At 41.4% G+C, this 22,416-nt stretch overlaps 1 protein-coding gene across 6 annotated transcripts in view; it reads left to right on the forward strand.

Annotated features, from left to right (window-relative positions):
• The window catches only part of camta1a (calmodulin binding transcription activator 1a), a 280,700-nt gene that overhangs the window by 13,626 nt on the left and 244,658 nt on the right, over window positions 1-22,416 (forward strand). For all 6 annotated transcript variants that reach the window (XM_072366794.1, XM_072366790.1, XM_072366793.1 and 3 more), the window contains one exon: window positions 1,038-1,141. In XM_072366794.1, coding sequence (XP_072222895.1) covers window positions 1,038-1,141 — 104 coding nt within the window. The remainder of the gene's footprint in view (window positions 1-1,037; window positions 1,142-22,416) is intronic.

Here is a 22,416-nt window from a genome sequence, read left to right on the forward strand (position 1 = left end):
CAGGATTTGCAGTGTTATAGTCTTTAATGCATTAGAACGGTGGTAATGGTCATACAAAAAAAGAAAAAAAAACATTGTGTGAGACTCTGGGACAGGAAAATGAGAACAACCATTACATTAGTTGATCTTTTCCAATGCTGAAATACTTGCCGCGGCCTCATTGGAGTCTCAGCTCGGCCTTTGTGGTGAACCACTCTCCTTTTCCACAAGGACTTTGTTTCACCTTTTCCTTTCTTTATTCTCATTGGTCGTGTTGCATTGTATTCAAAAGGCTCCCCTGCTGTTCCTCTATGACAAACTATTTCTTTTTCATTTCATCCAACTGTAAGCGATCATGTACTTACTGAGACATTGTTATTTGTTACATTGACAGACGTTCCTTTTCTGTTGATTAAGTAAACACCCAGCGATTTGGAAAGGATTCTCTCATGATACATCTTCTTCAACCTCCTTCCTCCCTTAAATGTGTTCACTCCCATGCCATCTGCACATTTGAGCCAGAGGAGAACCACGATATTAAATGAGCACTCGAACGCATCACTTGAAGGGCTTGACTGTAAACATTACAGTTTCATAATTGTCGTGAAGTGAATGCGAAATGTAAATGGTGGATTGAAATACATACATTATGATGTAAGCACTGGGCCTGGTAATTGCAATTATTTCCCTGAATAATATGCCACATTCTTTTGTGCAGACTCCCAAGCTAAATCTCCATACACTATAAAATCACTCAAGGGTGTTTATTGTGTCTAAATAATGAATAGACACAGCCCTTTCAAGTTGACAGTGAAAAATGTCTCGTGAACCCCCCCTGACGGAATGCATTTAACAGTAAAATAATTTAGCCAACCACAAAATAAAATGTATGCATTAGCCTATTCCTAAATTAAGTTTCTAATTCAGTGGGGTATAGTTATTTTACGGTCAGCATTTTGCTGCGGAGAGACTGATAGACTGATAAAGAGGTAGACAAGCAAGTCAATGAGATATGAAGCCTGCGCTTAATATTCTTCTTTGTCTTGTTCTTATTGCAGATGAACATGGACATTTGAAAATATACCTGCCCAAGAAGCTTCTTGAATGTCTACCAAAATGCACGTCGCTGCCAAAGGAGAGACACCGGTGGAACACTAATGAGGTAAGGACGCCGCTCCTTATCGTTCCCCCTTCTAATAAATCCATCTCTCCACAGAGATATCTGTCCAGCTGACGCGCTGTTCTCACGGGCCCTTTTCAAACCGATTTGTAAGTCACGCGAACTCTCCTCAGAAACGATGTGACACCCATCTGTGAGGTTTGCCGGTCCTCACAGAACTGCTGCCAATGACAACACGCGCAGACAGCGAACCTGTGACACGGTTCCTGAGATTTCCCGCTCGGATCACAGGTCCTTCTTGTTTCTACATCGCTGTTTCATTTGTTTTTAACGGTTGTTTCCAGTGTTTATGTTTCTGATTCCGTTTTTACGTCTGAAGTGCAGCTTTAGGTGCAGAAGACAAGAACACGGCACAAAACAGACTGAACATTCGCTCGCTCTTTCCTTACGCTTAAACTTATACCACTGATTTGTCTCAGATTCTGCAAGGCAGCACTGTTTGCCAACAATTAAAAAATGTTTCACCTTTGTGACATGTGACAGTTGGTCCCTGTTTTTTTCTTCTTCTTCTATACTTAAACTACAGGCATAAGCAGTTATTTAGAAGCACTTTATCATTTGCTTATAGAGTATTAAAGAATACTTTATGTTATATGTAGTGTCAGTGCCCGGACTAAGATTCATACATCTGAGATGAAACTTCTTTGTGTAATTTCAGCAGACTTTGGAGGACACATTGGAATAGAAGATAGAATATGTTAAGATTTACATAGAAGAGAATCACTCAATCTAATTGCCAACTATCTTTATGATCATTTATTCACATTGTAAGTGATTTGCTCCTGGACGCTTTTGAAGCCTTCCACAAAGTGTACACAAGTCTTAAACATGTTATACTGTAATTCCCGAACAGGGACTCGTGTTGCTTCATTAGCCTCGGAACTCATTTTGTCAGTCTGCTCTCTTTCTCTGGGGATAGGTTGATGAATTCATCGCTTTCATTCCCACTATTGATAGATGAAAAACGTGTTCCTCGTTTTCGAGGAAATCTGGTTGCAATTAGACCTAAATACACTCCGTGACAAATCTTAAAGCCAATATGCAGAAATCAACCATCCATGCTTCGGGATTAACAAATTGTGACCACATAAATATAGTCATCTGCGGTGATGAAAGTTAATTGACTGAAAAACAGCCAGATGATAAGGCACCACAAAGGCTTGCTTCTAAGAAACAGGATACTCAAAAAGACAATCTATCAGTGACAGAGAGAAGATTATTCTCCTACATTGATTCTGTTCAGTCCGTATTATTTGAGAAAATGATCGAGACGATCAGTTTATCTGTGGCATCAGCTTGCATGGACAGAATTGTAGTGCTGATTGATACAGACAGAGATATTCCTGGTTCCCTTTGCTTAGCATTACTTGCAGGCTCCATCCACTGTAAGTTTCCATCTGTCATGTCTTAACCCACAATAGTCCTGCCCTAGTTATGGAAAAAAATGTAAAACGCCTGTGTGTTTCTAATTGGCTGATGTTGTAACTTGTTTGCCCTGTGTGACCTGCATTGTGCCGCCAGCAGTCCAAATTAATTAACACGGCTTTGAAATTGATCTCAAAATGTAAGTCTGGAGGCATTTGCTGGGGAATGCTGTCGGGCCACAGTTGTTAGCATGTCTTGTCATTTATTACGAAATGAAATCGCATTTCTGGAAAGGATATCATGTTGTGCTACTGGGCTGCAGCTTGTTCCGTGGATGTTTGGCAGGCTGTTGGAAAATTGGGTGAAAATGAGCAAAAAAAAAGATAAGGTTTGCCTTGGTGTTCTGCTGTGCATGCCAATAGTGTTTGCCGCGGCTGCAGAGAGCACGGCAACCTTTCCTAAAATCAAGGACGTCTCTTTTTTTTGTGCAGACCATGCAAATCCGAGTGTTTGTGCCTCACCGGTGGCAGACAGGCAGGAGGGGAGGGATCAGAGAGGCTCTTGTCGGGGAAATTGTGTGACTCTTACTGAAAGTGACACCTCATCAATTCTGTGCATATTTCTGGCTCTGGCTTGGCATGCTTAATGCACTAATTTCCCCCTTTTATATGTCTGAGGAATGTGAGTAGTCTGGTAGGCTTTCTGCTTATGTTCATCCGAGCATATTATTATCTGATGTGTAACATGACTATTTTTCCTCCGTAGTGCTGCTGTATTTGCTGTTTTGAGACCCACGGCTGCTGGTATGTTAGGCTTTCATGGAGCACACCGCGCGGTCTTTTGCAAATGTATCGGAATCCCACAGGTTGATTAACAATGTGAAATATTTACAGCTGCTGTAATTGATCAATTAATCCATCGGGAAAGACGAAGTGGGAGGCGTTTTGATGATTGATTCATTGCGCACGTAATTTTTCAGGTTACAAATTCCCTTGGTTCCACGTTCTTAGAATTTCCTCGTTTCTTTGGGGTGTTGACTATTGTCAGTGAGTTCTTTTTACCTGATGTTTTATAGAGAAAACTGTCAGACTAATTTGCAGATTCATAGATTTTTAAAAAAATCCTTTTGGTCTGCATTGTGCTTCACAGTAATCATTCAGTATAATGTTTTTTGTATGCCAGGGAATAGAACATCCATTATTGAATTTCATTGACAGATCGAGTTTTACTTGCATAATAACGTGTAGATAAATCGGTTTTCATTGTTGCCAGGTTATTATTCACACCATATCTGTTATTCAGGTACATTTACACCTCCAGTGAACCCCCCAATTAAGAATTCCTGACACGAGTGAAAAAGCGCTTAAAAGTTGCACCACCGTTGGAAGAAATATTCATAAAATATTGACTGTTCATCTCGCCCGCTGCCCACTTTTCACCGCAGTTGTACATCGTTTGCGTCACGTCGAAATCCAGAATTCTGTTTTGGTTTCACATATGAAGATTTACTATTTTTGGAATACAGTGAATTTAGGGCCTGTGGAGTTGCTGGTGGGGTGAAGGGGAAGCAGATGCGGAGCTATCCGTTTCCACCGTTCTCATGACTCCCCCGTGTAGTCTGATGAGAGGAAGGTGTTCAGGAATACATTTAGAGCATTTACTGGAAAATTTGATAAAACGATCAAATCAAAATTCAGGGGAGAGGATGCAGGTTTAAGGGGTTGATGGGGCTCTTGTCAGTGAATCATGACAAGCATGCAAGGTACGGATATGCCATCAGCCTTCGAATCATCAACGGGACAGCGGTACCTGGCAGTTCTTGAAAACAAACAAATCCCCATTGAAAGAAATACAAAAGGAGGTCATGATTGAAATAACCCCCCCCACACCCAACCCCCCCCTCGTCTCAATAATCAGTGACATTTCTGTGATTTCTCATCTGTCAAAATGTGACAAGATGATAGCACACCTTATAGTGAGTAGGCTGCCAAAGAAAACAGAAACACTTCCAGGGAGGCTATATTTACCTTGTTTGTGTAGCTGCTCTCTCTTTCAGCCATTGATGTCACCATGCCTCTCAGGTGAGACACAGAAGCAAATCTTCACAGAATTTCCCGCTGGTCTGCAGCCAACTGCTATTGTCTGCTTGTTGCTCCTGCACGGTGACCTCTATTTTGCTAGACATTTCGGCTCAGATTAAAATCTTTTTAAAGGAGGACATCTCACACGGGAAAGGCTTTAGGCTTATATCCCTTTCACGATCAAACGGAGTCAGCCCGATGTTTGGTCATGCCTCCGTGGCGTGTTGCAGGATTGGAGTTCTGCTGAGGAATTACGATTTCACCGGGGCTGTTTTCAAGGTGGACTGTGGTTCGCATCAGAGTGGTGATTCAGGCTTTGTGTCATTATAGCATTCAAAGGAAGTGTATCATAAACATTTTATTCAGACTTTGCTTCCCGTTTATATCATTTCACTTTCCCTCTTCACTATCAAGCGCTTTTGAGCATTTAGTCTGAATGACAGCAATTTAAGATTTACTACTAGAGTCCTGAAAACAAGATTGAGTAATATCTTCAACATCCCAACGCGGTGGATTACACCCCAGAGTGTTTGCGTCTTTGTGTACATAACCTTGCAGATATTTAACAAGAGATGCTGCAAACAGAGCAATCTTGGCAGCTGTGGAGAAGTGACTATATTCCAAGTCAGTCGGTTTTAAAAGCAGAGGCAGAGGAGTAAAAGCATGAAGCCTTGGTTGAGGGAGGACACAGGGTCTAAGCTGGTGTGACACCCTCAGCCTTTAATGAACGCCACAACGCTCTGAGTACTGCGAGCTTCCACTCAGCTTAGAAGTGACTGCTTCTGAACCGGTGCTGAACCAAAACAGACAAGAGAGCATCAGCTCAGGCCTCCACCGGCCTGCTACACATTTAATGCCCTTGTCGTCAGGAATAATCCTCTCTGCCTCACGCCGCTGCCAGCAGCAGAGCAGCGTGGTGCCTACATGCAATATGCCACCGCTCGGGACAGAGCGGGAGAGCCAGTAGAAGCGCTTTGTGGACTCAGAGGGCAGCGGGCGGGACGGGCAGGGGAGCGGCGTTCAAACGCCACAACAAATGAAATTAAAGGCGATATCGGATAGATTGTGAGTAACACTGTAAGATAGAAGGTAGGTGCAATAATGACAAGAACAATTGCATGCAGTGCAGTGCAATCATTCACTCCTTATCTCAGACTGAAACATAATTTGTGTTAACCCACTCCGTGCCACTGCGCTATCTTGGGTCCCGCTGTTTTGATTTTGCCCATCAGTCACTTGCTTCAATACGAGACAGCAGAAATGAATCATTTTCTTATGAAAATACTTGTTCTTTGAGAGCATCAGTGTCTCTTTTTTGGTGTCTTTTTTTTTTCTTCTTACACGTTAATTTGAAAAATATAAAAGGATAACAGCACAATGGCCCCTGCATCTCACATATGTAGCCTATTACAGATGGCTTTCCCAGTGAAAGAAGGGTCATTCTTATCTGCCTAAGAGCTCTCCCTAATTAGTATCTCTGGTCTGTTAGAAGATCATACTGCAAGGTGTTTTTTTTTTTTCCTTAGTCTAGCATTACAGTCGAAAACTGAATAAATGTTAGGCTCTCTGTGTGTGTTGGATGTGATTTGGTTCATGACCAAAATGAAACTTCTTCTTCTATCAGGCCGATGATCCAAATCTGCTGCAATTTTTGTCTTGTTTCACTGTCACTTGCGAATGGTCGGAAAAGTCACGTGCCTGCGTTCTTATTAATGCAAGTCCTTCGGCCCACCTTCTCAGATTGTATCGTGCTCCAAATTACACGTCCGAAGAAGTCTTTCAACCAAATCAGGTGCTCCACCTGCTAACTGAAAGTCGATTCTTGATGACGGCGTAAACTGTCACCTCTCCTACTAAATAAATGATGTTTTTTTGAGCACTCGGAAGTTTAACTTCACATACAAAAATGGATACATTTCTTCTCGCTTCAGCGGAGTCACTCTTCAAGTGAGCCAATGCAAAGTGACGTCGTTTCAAAGCACTGACGGTAAAGCTAGCGCACCCACTACCATTTTGTGTGTGTTATAAAATGGACCGATCTCAAGATCCAGTGAGTATGTCTGCAGTTATTTATATCACCGTATTGAATATGAGCTCAGCTTTTACAAACAAAACAAATTAGATTTTGTCTGGAGTGCACTGCAGACCCGAGACTTTGGTTTTAAAGTTGCGGTGCAAAAGCTGGAGTTTACCCTTTAGAATATCCTGAACTCATTAAAACACTGGGTGGATCAAAGCATTCTCCCCTGGATTAGAACGGCTTGTATTAAAGAGATCCTGCTACCCAAATGACCCGGTATTTGACTTTTTATTGCCTGATACATTTCTGTCATTTCTGCCAAAGTTGAACTGACAGCGTTGTTTTTATGGACATTCACCTAATCGAACGCAAGGTCATGTTTGATTAAATGTTTATCTTCATTTGAGCTTCTTGCCATGCGAGCCTTTCTCAGAGAGTAATTAAAAGAACTCCCACCGTCTGCAAATGTGTACAGAAAGATTCATTAGTTTCTCAGGGGCAATCAGTGGAAATTAAAGGTCATGTCTGTCCATCTATCTGTTTATTTGTTTGTTGTCACTTCTCTTTTTCCCTCTTTTTTTCACGTTTTCAAGGTTAGCTGTTTCTTAACCAATAGGCGAGGATGTCGGGGAGTAGAGCAAGTGTGGGTGAAAACCTATAAGGATGATTTCTACCAAGGTTCATCTGCTTTCTTTCTTTCTTTCTTCCTGTCTTTTTTTGTTGAGGTTTCGATGGCCACATGTCAGCACAACTCATTCTAGAGTGCACAGCGATGCATTACGTCCACTTCTTCCGTGTTTTCCATAGGAACACCCAGGCTAACTTTTTGTCTCTGTTGAATCTACGTGGAACGATCCTATAATCTGCTGTAGTCAGTTGCAGTCTACTAAATTATATATCTGCTGTGGCTTTTTTCATCACATTTGGCTCGTGGAAATAGAAGACTGGAAACTAAGGACTTGGTGGAGCTTCTATGGATGGCTGACTCCATAGTAACGTCCTGTGAGCTTGATAGCTTTACTGATTGCTAGTGTTGTAGCGTACTGTGAAGTGTCAATTGCGAGGCTACTGTGTAGTGAGGCAGCTGTAATAGGAACCCACCGGTCAGGTCATTGAGGGGGTTCTGCATGCAGCAGGGACCCTTTGCTTTTTCCTCTGGATGTGCACATCAAGGCGGGGGTCCTCAGTATCCTCTGAAGGCAGGGGTATCCACTCAAAATTGCATGACCTCTATTGTAGCGTCTACAGGTCACTCCACCTCCTGTGGGAAGCCTCTAAATTGAACCCAGCTTGTGTCTTCGATTTCTTTCCATCTCTCTCTTCCACTGGTTTCCCTCTTTTCTCTTATCTTCTGTCTCTATCCCTTTTCCCTCATGTGTTCACTGAGCTGCAAAGCTATTCAGGTATAGATGGAAAGATCTCTGCCTTTCTCTGCGAATTGCTGGGTCAGGATTTTTCTGGGCCGAACCATTTTGTAATGGAGTTTAACTTTATTTACAAGATAAGGGAAAATGAGTTCTGTGTTTGATGTGCACATCTACGCTTCAATAAACTGTTATATTGTTTCATATACTGTAGACATTCACATGAGTGAATACCTACTTGTCAACCATGAGGAGGGAATGGCAGAAGTATCATATTCGCCACCATGATCCTCTCTCTAATCTATTTAGCAAATTGTGGAGCTTTGAAATCCACACTCACACAGTGATATGTTTCTTTTTTTAAATTTTTTTAAAGGGAATCATGTCTGAGCTCTCACAGAGATGCAGAAGTCGCTCATAGCAGTTCTGTTTTACTTTCAAGGTGCATGACTAGGGTGGTCTTTGCAAATTGCGTACATTAAAACATGTGCGCAAACACTCATTTCACTCATGTGAAATTAACGAAACGCTGCGTCTAAGATTCTAAATAGAGGGAAAAACTACAGTGGACCGGACAAAATGGAAACCAAACTTGGGCCGCTGCTTACAGTGGAGTCACATCAGAGAAAACAGGCTCTAAAGGGGACATGTAGAAACACAGCGACAAGTTTTGCATGGCAAAAGACAAGATACAAAGGCAATTTTAGTCTCAACATCTTTACCCCGTGGAACGCAAAGGAAGAGAAAAATGCTTTAGCATCCCGTCCTAAGTGTAGCAGCAGACTGCTGCTTACAAAAAGGCCCTTGTTGCAAATTCCAAACACAATCACTGTATTTTGAATAATGCTTCTGGGCTGAGTATTGCTCATGACCGGTGCCGTGTCGTTCAGCTTCATGCTTCATGCTTTGGGACCACCATCTGAACAGTCAAATTTTACAAGCTGATATCATAGTCTTGGTAAATAACAAGAGAGGGAAAGATTTTCTGTATCAGAGAGAAAGTTGTCTTGTTATAGAATTAAGTTTTCTACCCTGCCCCTGACTAAGAATGAATCAAACAAATGAAAAAAACCAAACAAAGCAATGCACTGTAAACTTAATAAGTTAGCGTTGTAGGAGTGGCTGGACATAAAGAGAAAGATTTGTTTTCACATTGATTGGAAAATAATGCCTGACCTTGACTCCCCCCCGGAGTTTCTTTTGTAATGGTTGTTCTTCTGCACTTACGGCTGTTGTAAAATCTTATCAATCACATTTACTGCTTACTGTGCTGAAAAAAAGCTGAACTGCTCCGAAAGAGGCTGTTACTGGCTTTAAGGTGGCACCTATAACTCAAGTTTGTATGCAGTGACATCACGCGCTTAAGTTTGCTCGGATTCCTCAAACAACCCCACATCACACATATGCACACTCAGGATTTATGCCTGAAAGCAATTCTCTTCAGATAAAAGTTATGCTGAATGTAGAAGTTTCAAAGAATCAATGTACAAGTATCGCCTTTATTAAGGTGGTTGTTTTGTTGAGTTGGAGCTTATTGAGCTGGACGTGGAGTTTTATTTCTTTTTCCTTTTCTATTTTCATCTGGCCTACATTTGAGCTGCATTCTGTCCAGATAAGCCATTAAAAAAACGACGCTATGCTAGTTCTAAGGTTCTAGAGTTTGATTGGATGATGTTCTTGGTAATCCCCCCCCTCTGTAGTTTTTGACCACATAAAATTTTGGCTCAATAGTCTAGATTGTTTTCTTGGAGTACATCCATCAACCCTAACTCCTTGTGAGCATCTCCATTAAACTTGTGCCTCAGCTGAGTTTTTTTGCTAGGCTTCAGCTCATATTTTGGAGGCTTTTTCTCTCAGTAGGTTTTTTGTTGCCCATTTTTAGATTTTCTAAGTTGCTTCGTAACGCCTTATGAGGCTCAGTGTTTGTTCAGCTCTATTGCTCGTTCCATTTTGTATTTTGCCAAGGTTAAACAACAGCACCGGCGAACACAAGCCCATTTTTATTTTTGTTGCGAGATTGAAAGCCGGGAGAGAGGCTACTTCAACTCGTCCTCAGAGAAAAGAATATCTTTTTTAGAGTATCAAAGGAGTGCATCATTTCCACACTACAAACTGTAACATGTTCAGATAGAGCTGAGGTCGGAAGATGCTTTATCTGGTGCCGGATGGAGGAGACTGCCCTGACTCAGAGTGTATGTTTCACAGACGTTCTTCAGGAAATCCCTTTGACTGTCCTTTAGACTCAGTAGGAGGCCCAATCAGTGAAAGGCCACATGGGTTCTTCTGAGTCATGGCTTCCTTCCTGCTAACCCGACTCACTTTCTTTGGTCTATCTTTCTGTATCTCCGTCTTGCTGTCTCTCTTGTTGTGTGTTGGTCTTTGATCTCTAAAGGTCCTTGAGAGAGAGGAGCCAGCAACAACAGCAGGCAGGGATTCTCTGTGGGCCTGTTTGGATTCCAGCCCATCATGCCCTTTTCTATCTGATGGACAGCTCCAGGCATGGCTGTGCCTGTACACCCCAGCTGCATTAGGCCTTCATCTGATTAAACCCTCTCATTGTCAAAGGCGGAGAACTAGAACTAGGGCTATCATTGACCTTGTTTGTTAGCAGCAGGGTTGGCTTAAAACAGCTAGCATTTTCTTGCATTTACACATCATTTAATGTCTTTGATAATTACTTTTTTGTTTAGCCAGCTGCATTTATTAAATGTGCAGACAGCAGACCTTAGAGTTTGGCAGACTGTGTTTCTGTGTTATCTGAAAGCTTTAGTTACTAACTAACATTGAGCTTGCATCAAATAATTCTGGTCCTAAATATCGAATGCAACAATCTGAGTCATGTTCTTAACTAAAGTTTCTATGGATAGAAGATGTTCTTCTTTTAACTGATGAATAACGTGAAAAATACCACATTGCCAATCTTAGAACATCAAAATTGTATTTCTCTAGCACACGTGTCCACCTGCAGACCTGCAAATGTGGCATTCTTTTTTTGGATCTTGGAAATATAAGGATATGCCTTATTTTTAATGGTACGGTTGAAATATATCTTACTTTGTAACATCACTCCAGCATAGGTCACCGTGACCTTTTGGATAATATATTTGCCTTTCAGTGACTCACAGTATCAAAGGTTATTCCTCCTAAGTTCATTGTTTTCTCTTATCAAAGCTGTCCATTCAGGCAGCTTGTAGGATCCTGCTCCAGAAGGATTCAGACGTCCTTCTGTTTGCGAAGTCCTTGAGGCCTTTGTTCATGGGGGCAGTATGTGAAGTGCCTTTTCTCTTTGAGATGTTTACACATCAATAAAACTGCCTGAATTTGAAAAATAAAGCTGACAAGGACATAATGAAAACCTTTTTAGCGCAGATAAAGTTGCAGAAGGAGGAGGCTCTCAGTGGGTTTGTCTTCTAATGCTTGTGTTGGATAAATTATCCAGTTTTTTTTCCCCCGTTTTCTTGTGATCTTTTCTTTTAGAAGTCATACGGCGAAGAGAACAGGGATGTCCTCTCGCTCTGTCTCGCACTCGTCACTTGAATGTTTAAAAGTTAGCTTCTTTGGTGCAGTCACTCAAATTTTGACGGGTAAAAAAAATAAAAAATCCAGAATAAACTCGAGTATAGATTCAACATATTCGATCATATCGGAAAAAACAAAGCAGTTTTCCGGTGAAAAATGAATTACAGCCAAACTTTGAGGAGAGTGGACGCTGAAATGATGAGTGACGGCGGCGGTGAGGTGTTTATTTTATTACTCAGCTCTCCTCTTTGATTACATTCTTCACTCGTGCATTTTTCTGTCTTTCGTGAGTGATCTGCGCAGCTTATTTGGAAGCTGTCTCACCCATCCAAAGTTGATGGAGTCGCTGCAGGGGAGATGATTGCGAGCTACTCAGTAGCAAAGTTCTACACGGTAAAACCCTGCGGTGTTGGGGTTCTGCTGCCGCTCTTGACAGAAAGAGCAGAGAGGAAACAACATTAAAAAGATGGCAGCAACCCTCAGAGTGATGTAAAAGAGGTTTTTAATGTAATAAGAAAAAAACTTTGATATTATTTTTACATTAAATGTTTCCAGTGCTGAACTTAGAGATATCCAGCTTGTTTAATCCCTTGTATGTCAGCGCTCGTAAAGCACTGAACCTGAAACTTATTGGAATGAATGTATATTACTGATAACCAATGTGTCTAACACAGCAGTCTGTCTGTCACGTGCTCAGCAGTGGTTTTTAGGACTTTCTCTGAGCCGTTGCCATAGTATGAGCTCTCTGTGTCACCTTTGGTTCTATTTTATTCATGCTATAGTGTCTAAATGTCTTGCTTCAATTCTTGGATGTTTTGCAGACAAGATGGATTGTCATTTTATCTAGCTTTACATATCGGATTGCTGTTCGAAGCCCAGTGTTTGCGCCGGCTTTGGTCTAAAGGTTTACATGTCGAGCATCTCTCGAGTCCATATGAACCCGTCCTCCGGTCCTTTTCTTCTGTTCCCCTTCGCCTGTCCTTTAGCAGAACCTTGAAGCACTATTGAAATTCTGCACTGCCTTTTGAAATCCCTGTTGATGAGGCAACGTGGACCCACAGTGGCTCTGCTGTTCTCCCACTGCAGGGTATTTTTCAAAGTCATGTTTATATACTATAAGTAGAAAGGAGCGAAAGTGCTTTGATGGTATCTAACAATGAAAATGCTTAGAAATCTCCCCTGGACCCGAGGCGTGAACGCTTCAGCTGTGCTGTGTTTCTCCTATGATGTGCACTTTCTCAACAGGGCATGCAACTGCAGTTCGTGCGGTGACTTTTGGGTTGTATTATATGATAGCAACGACGTGTGACACACTGAGAGAAAACATATTAAATGTGAATGTGTAATGGTACGGTAGACAAAGATTAGTTTGAGCAATCCTGTGAGCAGAAAGTGCATTTGCGAACGGTTTGGGTCCGCAGGAAGTTGAATGGATACAAATATTGCTCCTTTTTACATTGGGAAAGAGTTTTTCTGTTATGGTTGACTGATGAATGATTGATGTTTTGTTTCGCTTTGATGATTTCTCTAAAGCTCTACGTATCTCAAGGCAAGAAAATTAATCTTCAAATGCAGATCTAATTGTATTATAAGTCTGCACTTTGCTGCTGTACTTTACTTTAAAGTTTGTACCAAACATCCTCATCAAATATGCCTTTATCAGCCATTAGTCGATTCGAACCATTCTTCTTCATTTTCATATATTCTTGTCTGAGGCATGTAATAAAGACAGAGATCTCCCCTTCAGAATGTTTCTTGGATAAAGGATGTTTCTTTGTGGACACAACAAAGGTCACTCCTGTTGCCTTTAAGAGGACCGTCCAGCGTATTGAGTTTCCAAGTGTCATATGTAATAGGAGAATTGATAATAAGAGGAAGAGATATGTTCCAGTAAGACATTCCATAATTTTTGAGGCTGTGTGTGTGTGTGAGAGTGAGTGTGTGTGTGCTTAGCTATGCCTCTATTGCCATTCATGTAGTGTTGGGGTGAGGTCAATATTATATTAGCACTGCCATTGCATTTTCCACAGCTCCATGAATAATGTAAAAGTTAGATATCCCTTCATACAAATACAACCCATTATCGCTCTGTATCCCTGGTAGACAGTAAGACAGTTCATAGTTTCTTCCCACAGATTTGATTAACCTTATTGCCTGGAATCGCCAAATGGTAGCTTAAAGTTGTTGCCGCTGGAGATAGACCGTTTCAGTGGAGAAAGAGACCTTATTGTGACCTTGTTGGAGACAATCAATGGACTTTATCTTCCCCAATGCATAATAAATCCTACAGAGGAGCTGGTCCACACGTCGCCATAATGTATTGACCGACACCACCAACATTTATCAACTGGACTCACTGGCTAAATAATTTAGCTTTTAAGCTTAGACTGTACTCAATCAGTGGCATCCAGAACAAGTTTGGCCCACCAAGTTAGATTGATGTGTTCATAGAGTGAAGAAAATAGGGGGATGGAACTTCATTCTCTCAAGCAGACAAACTGAAAAGGAACTTTTCACATCTCCTAGCTACATATTGAAAAGGCCAAACTGCAGGGTCATGTTTGCTGTTTGACCCGCAGACACTTGCAGACGCTACAGCCAAGAAAACACCTGCACATCTGATTGGCCTTTATCCCAGGGGACTGAATTCTTCCCCCTAACAAAGACATAAAAACTCTGCTGGGAGGCAAGAATAACGTCATATACGGTTTTATGTCTTCTACTGAACTGGTTTTCTAAACTGTACAACAATTTATGTCCCGCACAGTGCTTAATTGTTGTATCAGTGCCTCGGGTCATAGCTTCCTGAGTCAACATAACAGCTTAAACTACTGTTATTGGCAGAAGAAAACTGTTGTGATATAGCGGAGCAAACTATGGATTTTTCCTGAGTCGAAAGCCGGAGTAGCTCCCAAAATCTTTGCTTTAGTCCTCAAATGATTTGAATGATCCGAAATCAACCTTCTATTCTTTTTGACTGTCTTGGCAGCTTCTAGGGATATTTCTTTTGATGTTATGGATGATAGAAAGCGCAAGTGCTGCAGTCATTCATTTGTCAAACCTCTCCTAAGTTAAATGGGTAAAAAGCCATTAGACATGCACTTCAAGAAAGTCAAAAAAGCATCAACTTCTTAGACAATAATAAATCAAAACTGAAACTGCCTTCGGAATTTTAAATCAAAGAACAAAAGCAAGTTTAAGGTGAAACCTTCCATTTCTCCTGATGTTATTTCTTTCCTCCTTATCCCTTAACTCCTCACACCTCTGTGTTTTCTTTCCCCAGTCACTTCGCCCTCATCTTGGATATTTGCGCTCTGTACTGATAAGAAATTAATATTACGACAACTTTTAGTAAAGCAACACCAGATTGCCACACTCGACAAGAATACTAAACAAGAAAGAGTGGACGTGCTGAACCTTGATCCAAAATCCCCCTTTAACCAAATGACATTCCCCAGGATGAAAGGGGGAATTGTTCTGATAGGCTGATCAAAGCAGCGTGTCACCGTTCTATGAAGGAACACCTGGAAAGCTAATGGAGAGTTCTGTTGGAGCAGCGAGGACAGTGAGGAATACATAATGCATTTGCACATAATGTTTATGTAAACATGTGCTTGGGGGTGTTCAAACTTATTTATTTGATTAATTTCTCTCTCTCTCTCTCTCTCTGAAGGCTGAAGATGTGTTGCTCTTATTCGGCAAAATGTGGCATGTAAAACATTGCCTCCTGGTGTCCCTGGCTTTGTGAACCAGTGTTTGCCGGAATAAACATTTTGCATTGGGATTGATATGGCTGTTCAAGGCCGATTACTTATGGCCCGTGATGCTAATACATCTCTCCTGACTCCAAATTTCTCTTTTAAGTGATTTGAGTATGAAACAAAAAAAAAAACTTCCTTGAAACTCGTTGATATTCTCTTTCTGTTCCTCTCACATTTTTAGGTAAACAAACTGTTTTCATCATCCGTCAGATACTCGCTGTTTAGACTTTAGTATATTAACACCAAGCTGTGAGCCTCAGTCAGTCCTCCTTGGTTGGAACGTGCAAGATTTAATTGATGCGATTCTTTGTAACACACAATATATCTTAAACTCAAAGGATCATTGGAATTTTCAGTTCATTTATGGAACATTTGTCTTGTTGAATGGTAGTTTAATAACTCTAACATCTGAATGATGGGATGGGAAACAGTAGGATCATGCTTTGCATGCTGTAAATGATGTTGTCAACTCCAAAATGAATACCTGGGCATTTCATATGGCCTTCACTGTCGTATCTGCATTTTTTTTTAAAATTAGAAGTGAGACATTAATGTTCCACCTCATAAGTGTTTCTCAAGATTGCATTGGTATGTATAAGAAATTTATTACAGGCGTACTGATGAAAGATATGGCAAAAGCTAATGTCTGCATTAGATAGAGTGAAAAACAACATAAAAACACTGACTTTTTCAGACAGATTGTCCTGCTGGTGTGCAATAAGGCATCAAAGGAGTGTAGATTGTCACTGACATAATGAACTGAATTGGGTTCCTTCAAGCGGACCCCAAACCTGTTAGCACAACATGCTATCCTCTGCCAATGTGCTGACGTGATGGCTTTTCCAGTGAGTGAGCAGGCCTGCCAATAGTGTCTGGGCTGGAATGGGCTCAGGGTGTTGAAAGGATGCGAGAGCGAGGCTCTGTGCTGCTCTATAAATACCTGCTTCACGCTAATATCAAATCAACCCAGCACACTATAGGATTGGCGTGGGTGTTCAGGGTATTTTTTCCACACATGCCTTCAGATCCAGAGGGTCTAGAGAGGTCAATTCCATGCTCAATAGCACATTCACATGAGTAGCTTTGTGCATTGATGTTTATCGTAATGGCTGTCGCAGACAAAACGTATCATTAGAATTAATTATCCATGGGGTTATGGGATGAGGCTGCGAAACTGCTACAATCAACTTCTGTTGCAGTTATCTTACTCCACATATCTGTGTGATCTGTATGGACTGATGAAAGGTTTAGACCTCACCCAAATATTCGAAACCTATATTGCTAGCCTTGTACTGCTGTTGTTGTTTCATGTCTGAGACATTTTAGTCAGATATAACATACTCCTAGTGTGATCACATCCATACTGCCCAGAATTATGGTTGTGGTTTGGTTGGGTTTAATCAAAACCCTCTCCAGCAGCACATTATTTCTCTTTGCACCTCGCATGGGGACAAGCATCACGCTTGCATGCAGGTTTTCAAATTTGCTAAAATGAGAGATGCTCTTAGGTTTTGTGGGAGGTATGTGTCCATTCTACTGGTAATTGTCCCTAATTAGTCCCGTTAGTATTAGCATTATTAGATTGTTACACACTCAAGAAAAAGGGTCCCTTGATGCACCGCTGCTGGGAAACCCCTGATTTAAAAGGCAAACACGCTGGGCCGAGCCACAGCCAGAGCTGTCGGTGCCGATGATGATGAAGTTTCCAGGGAACTGATGATAATCCTGACACGACATCCTCCTGAGTCAGTGAGCCATACAGTATAGATACGGATGTGTCTCTGGCAGATTGGGGGGTAGATTTCCCATCTACACCTCCTGTGGTGGAAGGTGCCTCGAGGGAGCTGCTATGTAAATAATGAATGCCTGTGGGTGTGAAACATGCACAGATAACCTTCAAGACATCCGTGGATCAGTGCCTCCACATTAGCTGATAGGATTAAGGTTAAAATCTACAGAAACCTCTCCATAAGAAAACACAAATCTTGCCCCAGCGAATGACAGGTTACATCGGTGTGTTGTGTTCAGTGATAAGGACAGGTAGAGGTAATCATGTGGGACTGGTAATGGTTCAGCAATCTGACGATGGGAATGACAGAGCTACACATTTGTGCCTCAGCTGTCAGACTACATTTTAAATCATCTCACTGAGCTAAGGTCTGACTTGACTTGCTTAACAAAATGTAAAAGTCATGAGCCCTATGGTTGATAACTCACAAAATAACGAGTGACTTGTGCATCTAGACGGCTGCTTGTGAGCTTGAAAGAACACAAAGTACATTGCCTTAGTCTTATTGGCAGTTAGCGGTCTCAGTGTTTGAATATCTCATAGAAAATCTCTGAGATCGTCTTGTCTCTTTGTTCGCAACTCATAGAGCACATGTTGGCATCAGTGAGATAAAGAAATACTAAAGGAGAAAAACTAGTTCCCTCTGTCAGTACCCATCTGTCTACAGAGGACATTGTGCACCCAGCAGTGGCCTGCTACTGTAATTTCTCTTTCTCACAAGTAAGCGCTCGTGGAACCAAATATGTCTCACAATTATCACATCTTTATTGTGAGGGATGCTGTTCTGCACACACTTCAGGTGTGGTGACATCACAGCTTCGGATGCTTGAAGGTACAAAGCTAATAAGAGACTGGATGGATATACCAGAGAGCATAAAATCCACTGAGGATGACCCGATCAGTCACAATTACAAAGCCGTGTTTGGTTGTGATGAACACTCAGAAGTTGCTAGTTGGGAATTATGTGTCTGGAAATGATTGTCCTGGCTCTTATTATTTGGCTGAGTGAGAGAATTATTGATGGGACTGAGAGCATTGCTCTCAAACAGCTGTTACTCAGTAACCCCTATTTATCAAAGATATAAGGTCTTGTACGTTTTAGAAAGGGTTTCTTTCTGTCCTTCTGTCTCTGTGTTCATTTCAACACCAGTGGAACTTTACATTTTACAACACAACACATTCCATTGCATGTTCATCTGGCATTGCCTGAAGGTCAGGGTTTGATGATGTCCATCTGTCTTTGCTTCTTTCTCCTTCCAGTTTAGTGTTTGTGGTTTGAGTTGGAACGGGGGAAATGGACGGTGAATGGAAGACAGGCTGCAGAAGTGATGAGGGGTTTGGGCGTCTCTCTTAAGCTGAGCTCCGGGCTGGTCCTGAAGGACGGTTAAACCCAAAGTCCAAACCAAGCTTAGCGAGAAGGGTGGAAGTTAATCCCTCGTCCTCAGGCAGGTGTAGCACAAAGGCTAAACATATACATGGGAAGACCGACCAGTGGCGAGAGTTAGGATAATTGAAGTCTGCTAAGAAATGAGCATTTGCACCCTCAGGGTGAGTCAGCTCTGCTTTGTGGTATTACTTCTTAATGTTATCAAGGTATAAGAAATGGAGGTTTCATTCCCAACCTTTTTAACATTGTTTATTGCTACCCAGTTTGGGAATTTAAGAGCGCATTAAGTTGGGAGTTTGTGCAGAAGTGATTAGTGAAGTAGGTTTTCTCCATAGTTACATCTCTGTAAAGCTCTGTGCATCGTGACCTAGGTACTGCTTGTTAGCCATCAGGACCAGTTAACTTTTATTTGAATAGTTTGAATAGTTGAAAAGTTTCCATGCTTCCTTGTCAGTAGATAATGATGCAAGCCTTCAACGACCTAGAGAGGGAGGATGGGTGATCATTTTCTGTTCCACTTGCCTTAATCATTCATGACACCGCCCGTTGTCTCTACAAGGTGTCTTTGTCTTTGACTGTCCTGATTCCCCTCAGCAGCAAAACAGCCAAAGTCAAATTGAATCCAGAAAGGAGGATTTTAAACGGAAAGATAAGGGGGCAGATATGCCTTAATCATCATTTGCTCTTGATTAGAAAATCAATGGCCTTTGATGCCAGAGTGCATGTCTGCCTTTGGAGTTAAGAGTGTGACAATGACAATGTGGACTGGAAAATTGGCCTTTTAAACAGCTACTATCTCTTTGTTGTTTGGAGCCCCATTCTTTAATGCAGTGAAAAGTCTCCTCTATCACATAATGTCTGCCTGTCAAAGAAATTACTTTTTTTCTCTCGCTCCCGTGTGAAACTTTGTTAAAGAAATCCTCCAAAGCTTCGAAAGCACAGGGAGTTTCTTCGTTTTGAAGAGCTGGCTTTCACAGTATTTCCTTGATTTATGTAACAGATGAGAAATAAAGTTGTCACTCAATTCTCTGTGGCAGGTTTGAGATATGCCAAAAAGAGAAAATCTTTGATGCCTTCACAGGTTTACCTGTCAGAAAGGTTTAAAGGTTGTCGGTCCCTAGTTTATAGCGTAGACTGCAACAGTCAAACGTATCTTTGCATCTATGAACTGCTTTTGCCCTGTGTTCAAATAAAGAATAAATGTACAGTACCTGAAGAGTTAACTTACCATAGCAGTGTTTTCCAATATGCCCTCTGCTGTATGAAGGAGTCAGGTTTTTGCGTATTTACCTGTATAGAATCTTTGAAAATGACATGTTGTACCTCTAAAACGGCTGAAAAAGAAGTTGAGCAAACACGCCAGCATATGAATATATTGTAATCCATACCATACTCTAGCCTACAGAGTTCCATATGAATATTTCATGCTGACTATAACTATAACAGAGGACGAGAAGCCCTGCACCCCCCTCTTATTAAAATGCTACAGATGTGTTGGGGTTTTTTTTTTCAGAAACTCTGCACCTTCTCTCACACTCCTGTCCTCACTAGTCTTTGCCTTTGTGCCGTGCTGTTGTACTCGCTGTGTTTTTACCAGCTCTGCATATCGATCCTGCTTTATCACCAGCCGCTCCCCTTGCAATAAGCCCGCAGGAATATGGATGAGGTGTGGTTGGCAGGGGATGCACTGCTGATTAATCTGCCCTGCATGAGGATATGATGAAAATTCACATTTATATGTCTACATGAATACTGTGATCTCTGCGTGGAGAACATCAGTGGCTGTAAAGGAGGGACGTCTGTCATATGCTAATGAAGGTGAAGCTTGAGCTATTTGTTTTTTTATCCACAAATACTCGATGCGTTCACTGGTTGCTTGCCCTTGCCCATCATGCAGACTGTGCACTAGTGTACACAGTATATTGATTACTGTTTAAATAAAGAAATGACAGCTTCTAATCAGTGCAAAGGTATTAGCTGTTGCTATCTGTAAATGGAAATGTCAGCGCTCAGCCTCTGATCCGTTCCTTCAAGACCTTCAGTAATCTTGGGAAGCTGGTGGAATTTGGTGTTGGGATAACGGTGTACCCAAAGAGGAGAAATAAAGCCTTTGTTCTCGTTTCAGTGTAATTTGTTCAGATAATACATTGGAGCCATACCTTTGAGACTTGAAATAAACCACAACAATTTAATTGATATACATATTAATAACAAAACTATAGTTAAAACACAGAAGTAAGAAATACAACTATTTTTTTTCTCAATTATTTTTTTCTTTTTTTCTTCTTCTTATTAGTTTAGGCCCCAAGGATTTTCTGTGATTATTATTCTGGGCTGTCAAATAGCAAAAAAAAATTGCAGAAAGAAACAAATAGTGCAGCACAACAGGGTTGCTCAGATGCTTTCAAAGGCATCTGGAATCTTCTGCTGTTTTTGTTTTGTGATAAAGTAAAGCATTGTTTCAGTACAGAGACAATTTGTTGCACAGAGTTCTGATTTTCTCTTATGTCAGAGCCACAGAAAACACAAGTCTGCATTTACCGTATTTAAAAACTAGTGCTTTTTAAGACGTCCGTTGCCAGGAAATGTTGCGAATTAAGGGTGTTCTTGAATGCCGCGTGTCTTTTATGTGGCATTACTGACTTCTTCTGTGTTACTTGCGTGGGCTGGCTGTGTTGGAGTCTTTGGAGGAGAGAAAGAGTGTCGTTGGCGTCCCTTTGTGACGACTGACAGAAACATGACGCGATCTGCGTCTCCCTCCGGCCACAGAATGACAGCCGTTGCAATGCAAGTGGAACTGAAAATCAACTGAATATCCAACAAAAGTAGACAAACTACCAGTCCATCCATTAAAGTTTTAGCTTAAATAGAAATAGTCCGATGAATAGATTGAGCAATTGGCTGGAGGTTAATCAGCCAACTTTATGGTGGTTCCATCAGTATTTTTGCTTTTAGGAACTTTCCAAGTAAAAGTCAAGCAGCTTTTCATAGTTAAGATAGATTTGCTTTCTTTGTTTGCCTTAAGTGATGATAAAAATGTAATATCTGGGTTTTACAAGTAAAGGCAAGCAATTTCAAGATGTCTCCTTGGCCTTTGTGATGTGCTCTTTTAACCAATTTCTCCCAAATACCTTTATTGATTAGTTGCAGCTTAGATCACAAAACCTTCCTCGTCTGTAATGTTTTGCTAATTCTCCCTTAAACCCAAACTCAGAGATGGAAAAACTCAAAGACTAACACACCCTCATCACGACTGCCTTTCAAAGGAGTCAGAGAACACATAGAAAGCTGATATTTGCCTGAGCTGTGAGGGAGAATGCTTTCGTCGGTCTGCCCTTGACTCGCCTCAGTCAGTTTTGCTCTGTATGAAAGCATCATTTAAAAAGAATTACGTAGTCATAACAACCATCTCAGGTACACTGTTCTGTGTCGTCCGCAGTTGTTGAAAGTGAAATAGAGGCTTAATCTTCACGGGGAATAGCTGCATCAATCAAACAGCACTGATATGTCTTACATTTTCACCTATAATAGGGCCGTTACCTCTTGTGCTTTCCTGATCAGATTAGTGATGTAATACAAAAAGAACCGCGGATCACTTCAGCCATAAGGGCCCGTGCTTGTGCGGTACTCTCCATACCTTCAGTGTATGATTTCAAACATTTGGCAGATTGATCTCACCTGTTTTAAATGGAAAATACTAGTCTACTTTATTCAAAGGCATATAAGCACTTTCAAAAGCTTTTCAGCGCTTCAACTTTAATCATTGACTTCTTCGGTGTAATTTGCTGTTTAAGGTCAAAAGCTGCACGAGGGCTACCGTTCAGTGTGTGCGCGCGGGGAAAAAAAAAGTGACATTTTTATAGCATGTAGTTTAGCCCACCGTGCCCGTTCAGTTTGTGTTTCACTGGAGAATACCACACGGCTCTCTACTCTCTAATCCGTGCGGCACGCTGTGCTCACAGCATGGCTGT

This window comes from Leuresthes tenuis, unplaced genomic scaffold (assembly GCF_036924035.1).
Source record: "Leuresthes tenuis unplaced genomic scaffold, fLeuTen1.0.hap1 SCAF_16, whole genome shotgun sequence".
Lineage (NCBI taxonomy): Eukaryota > Metazoa > Chordata > Actinopteri > Atheriniformes > Atherinopsidae > Leuresthes > Leuresthes tenuis.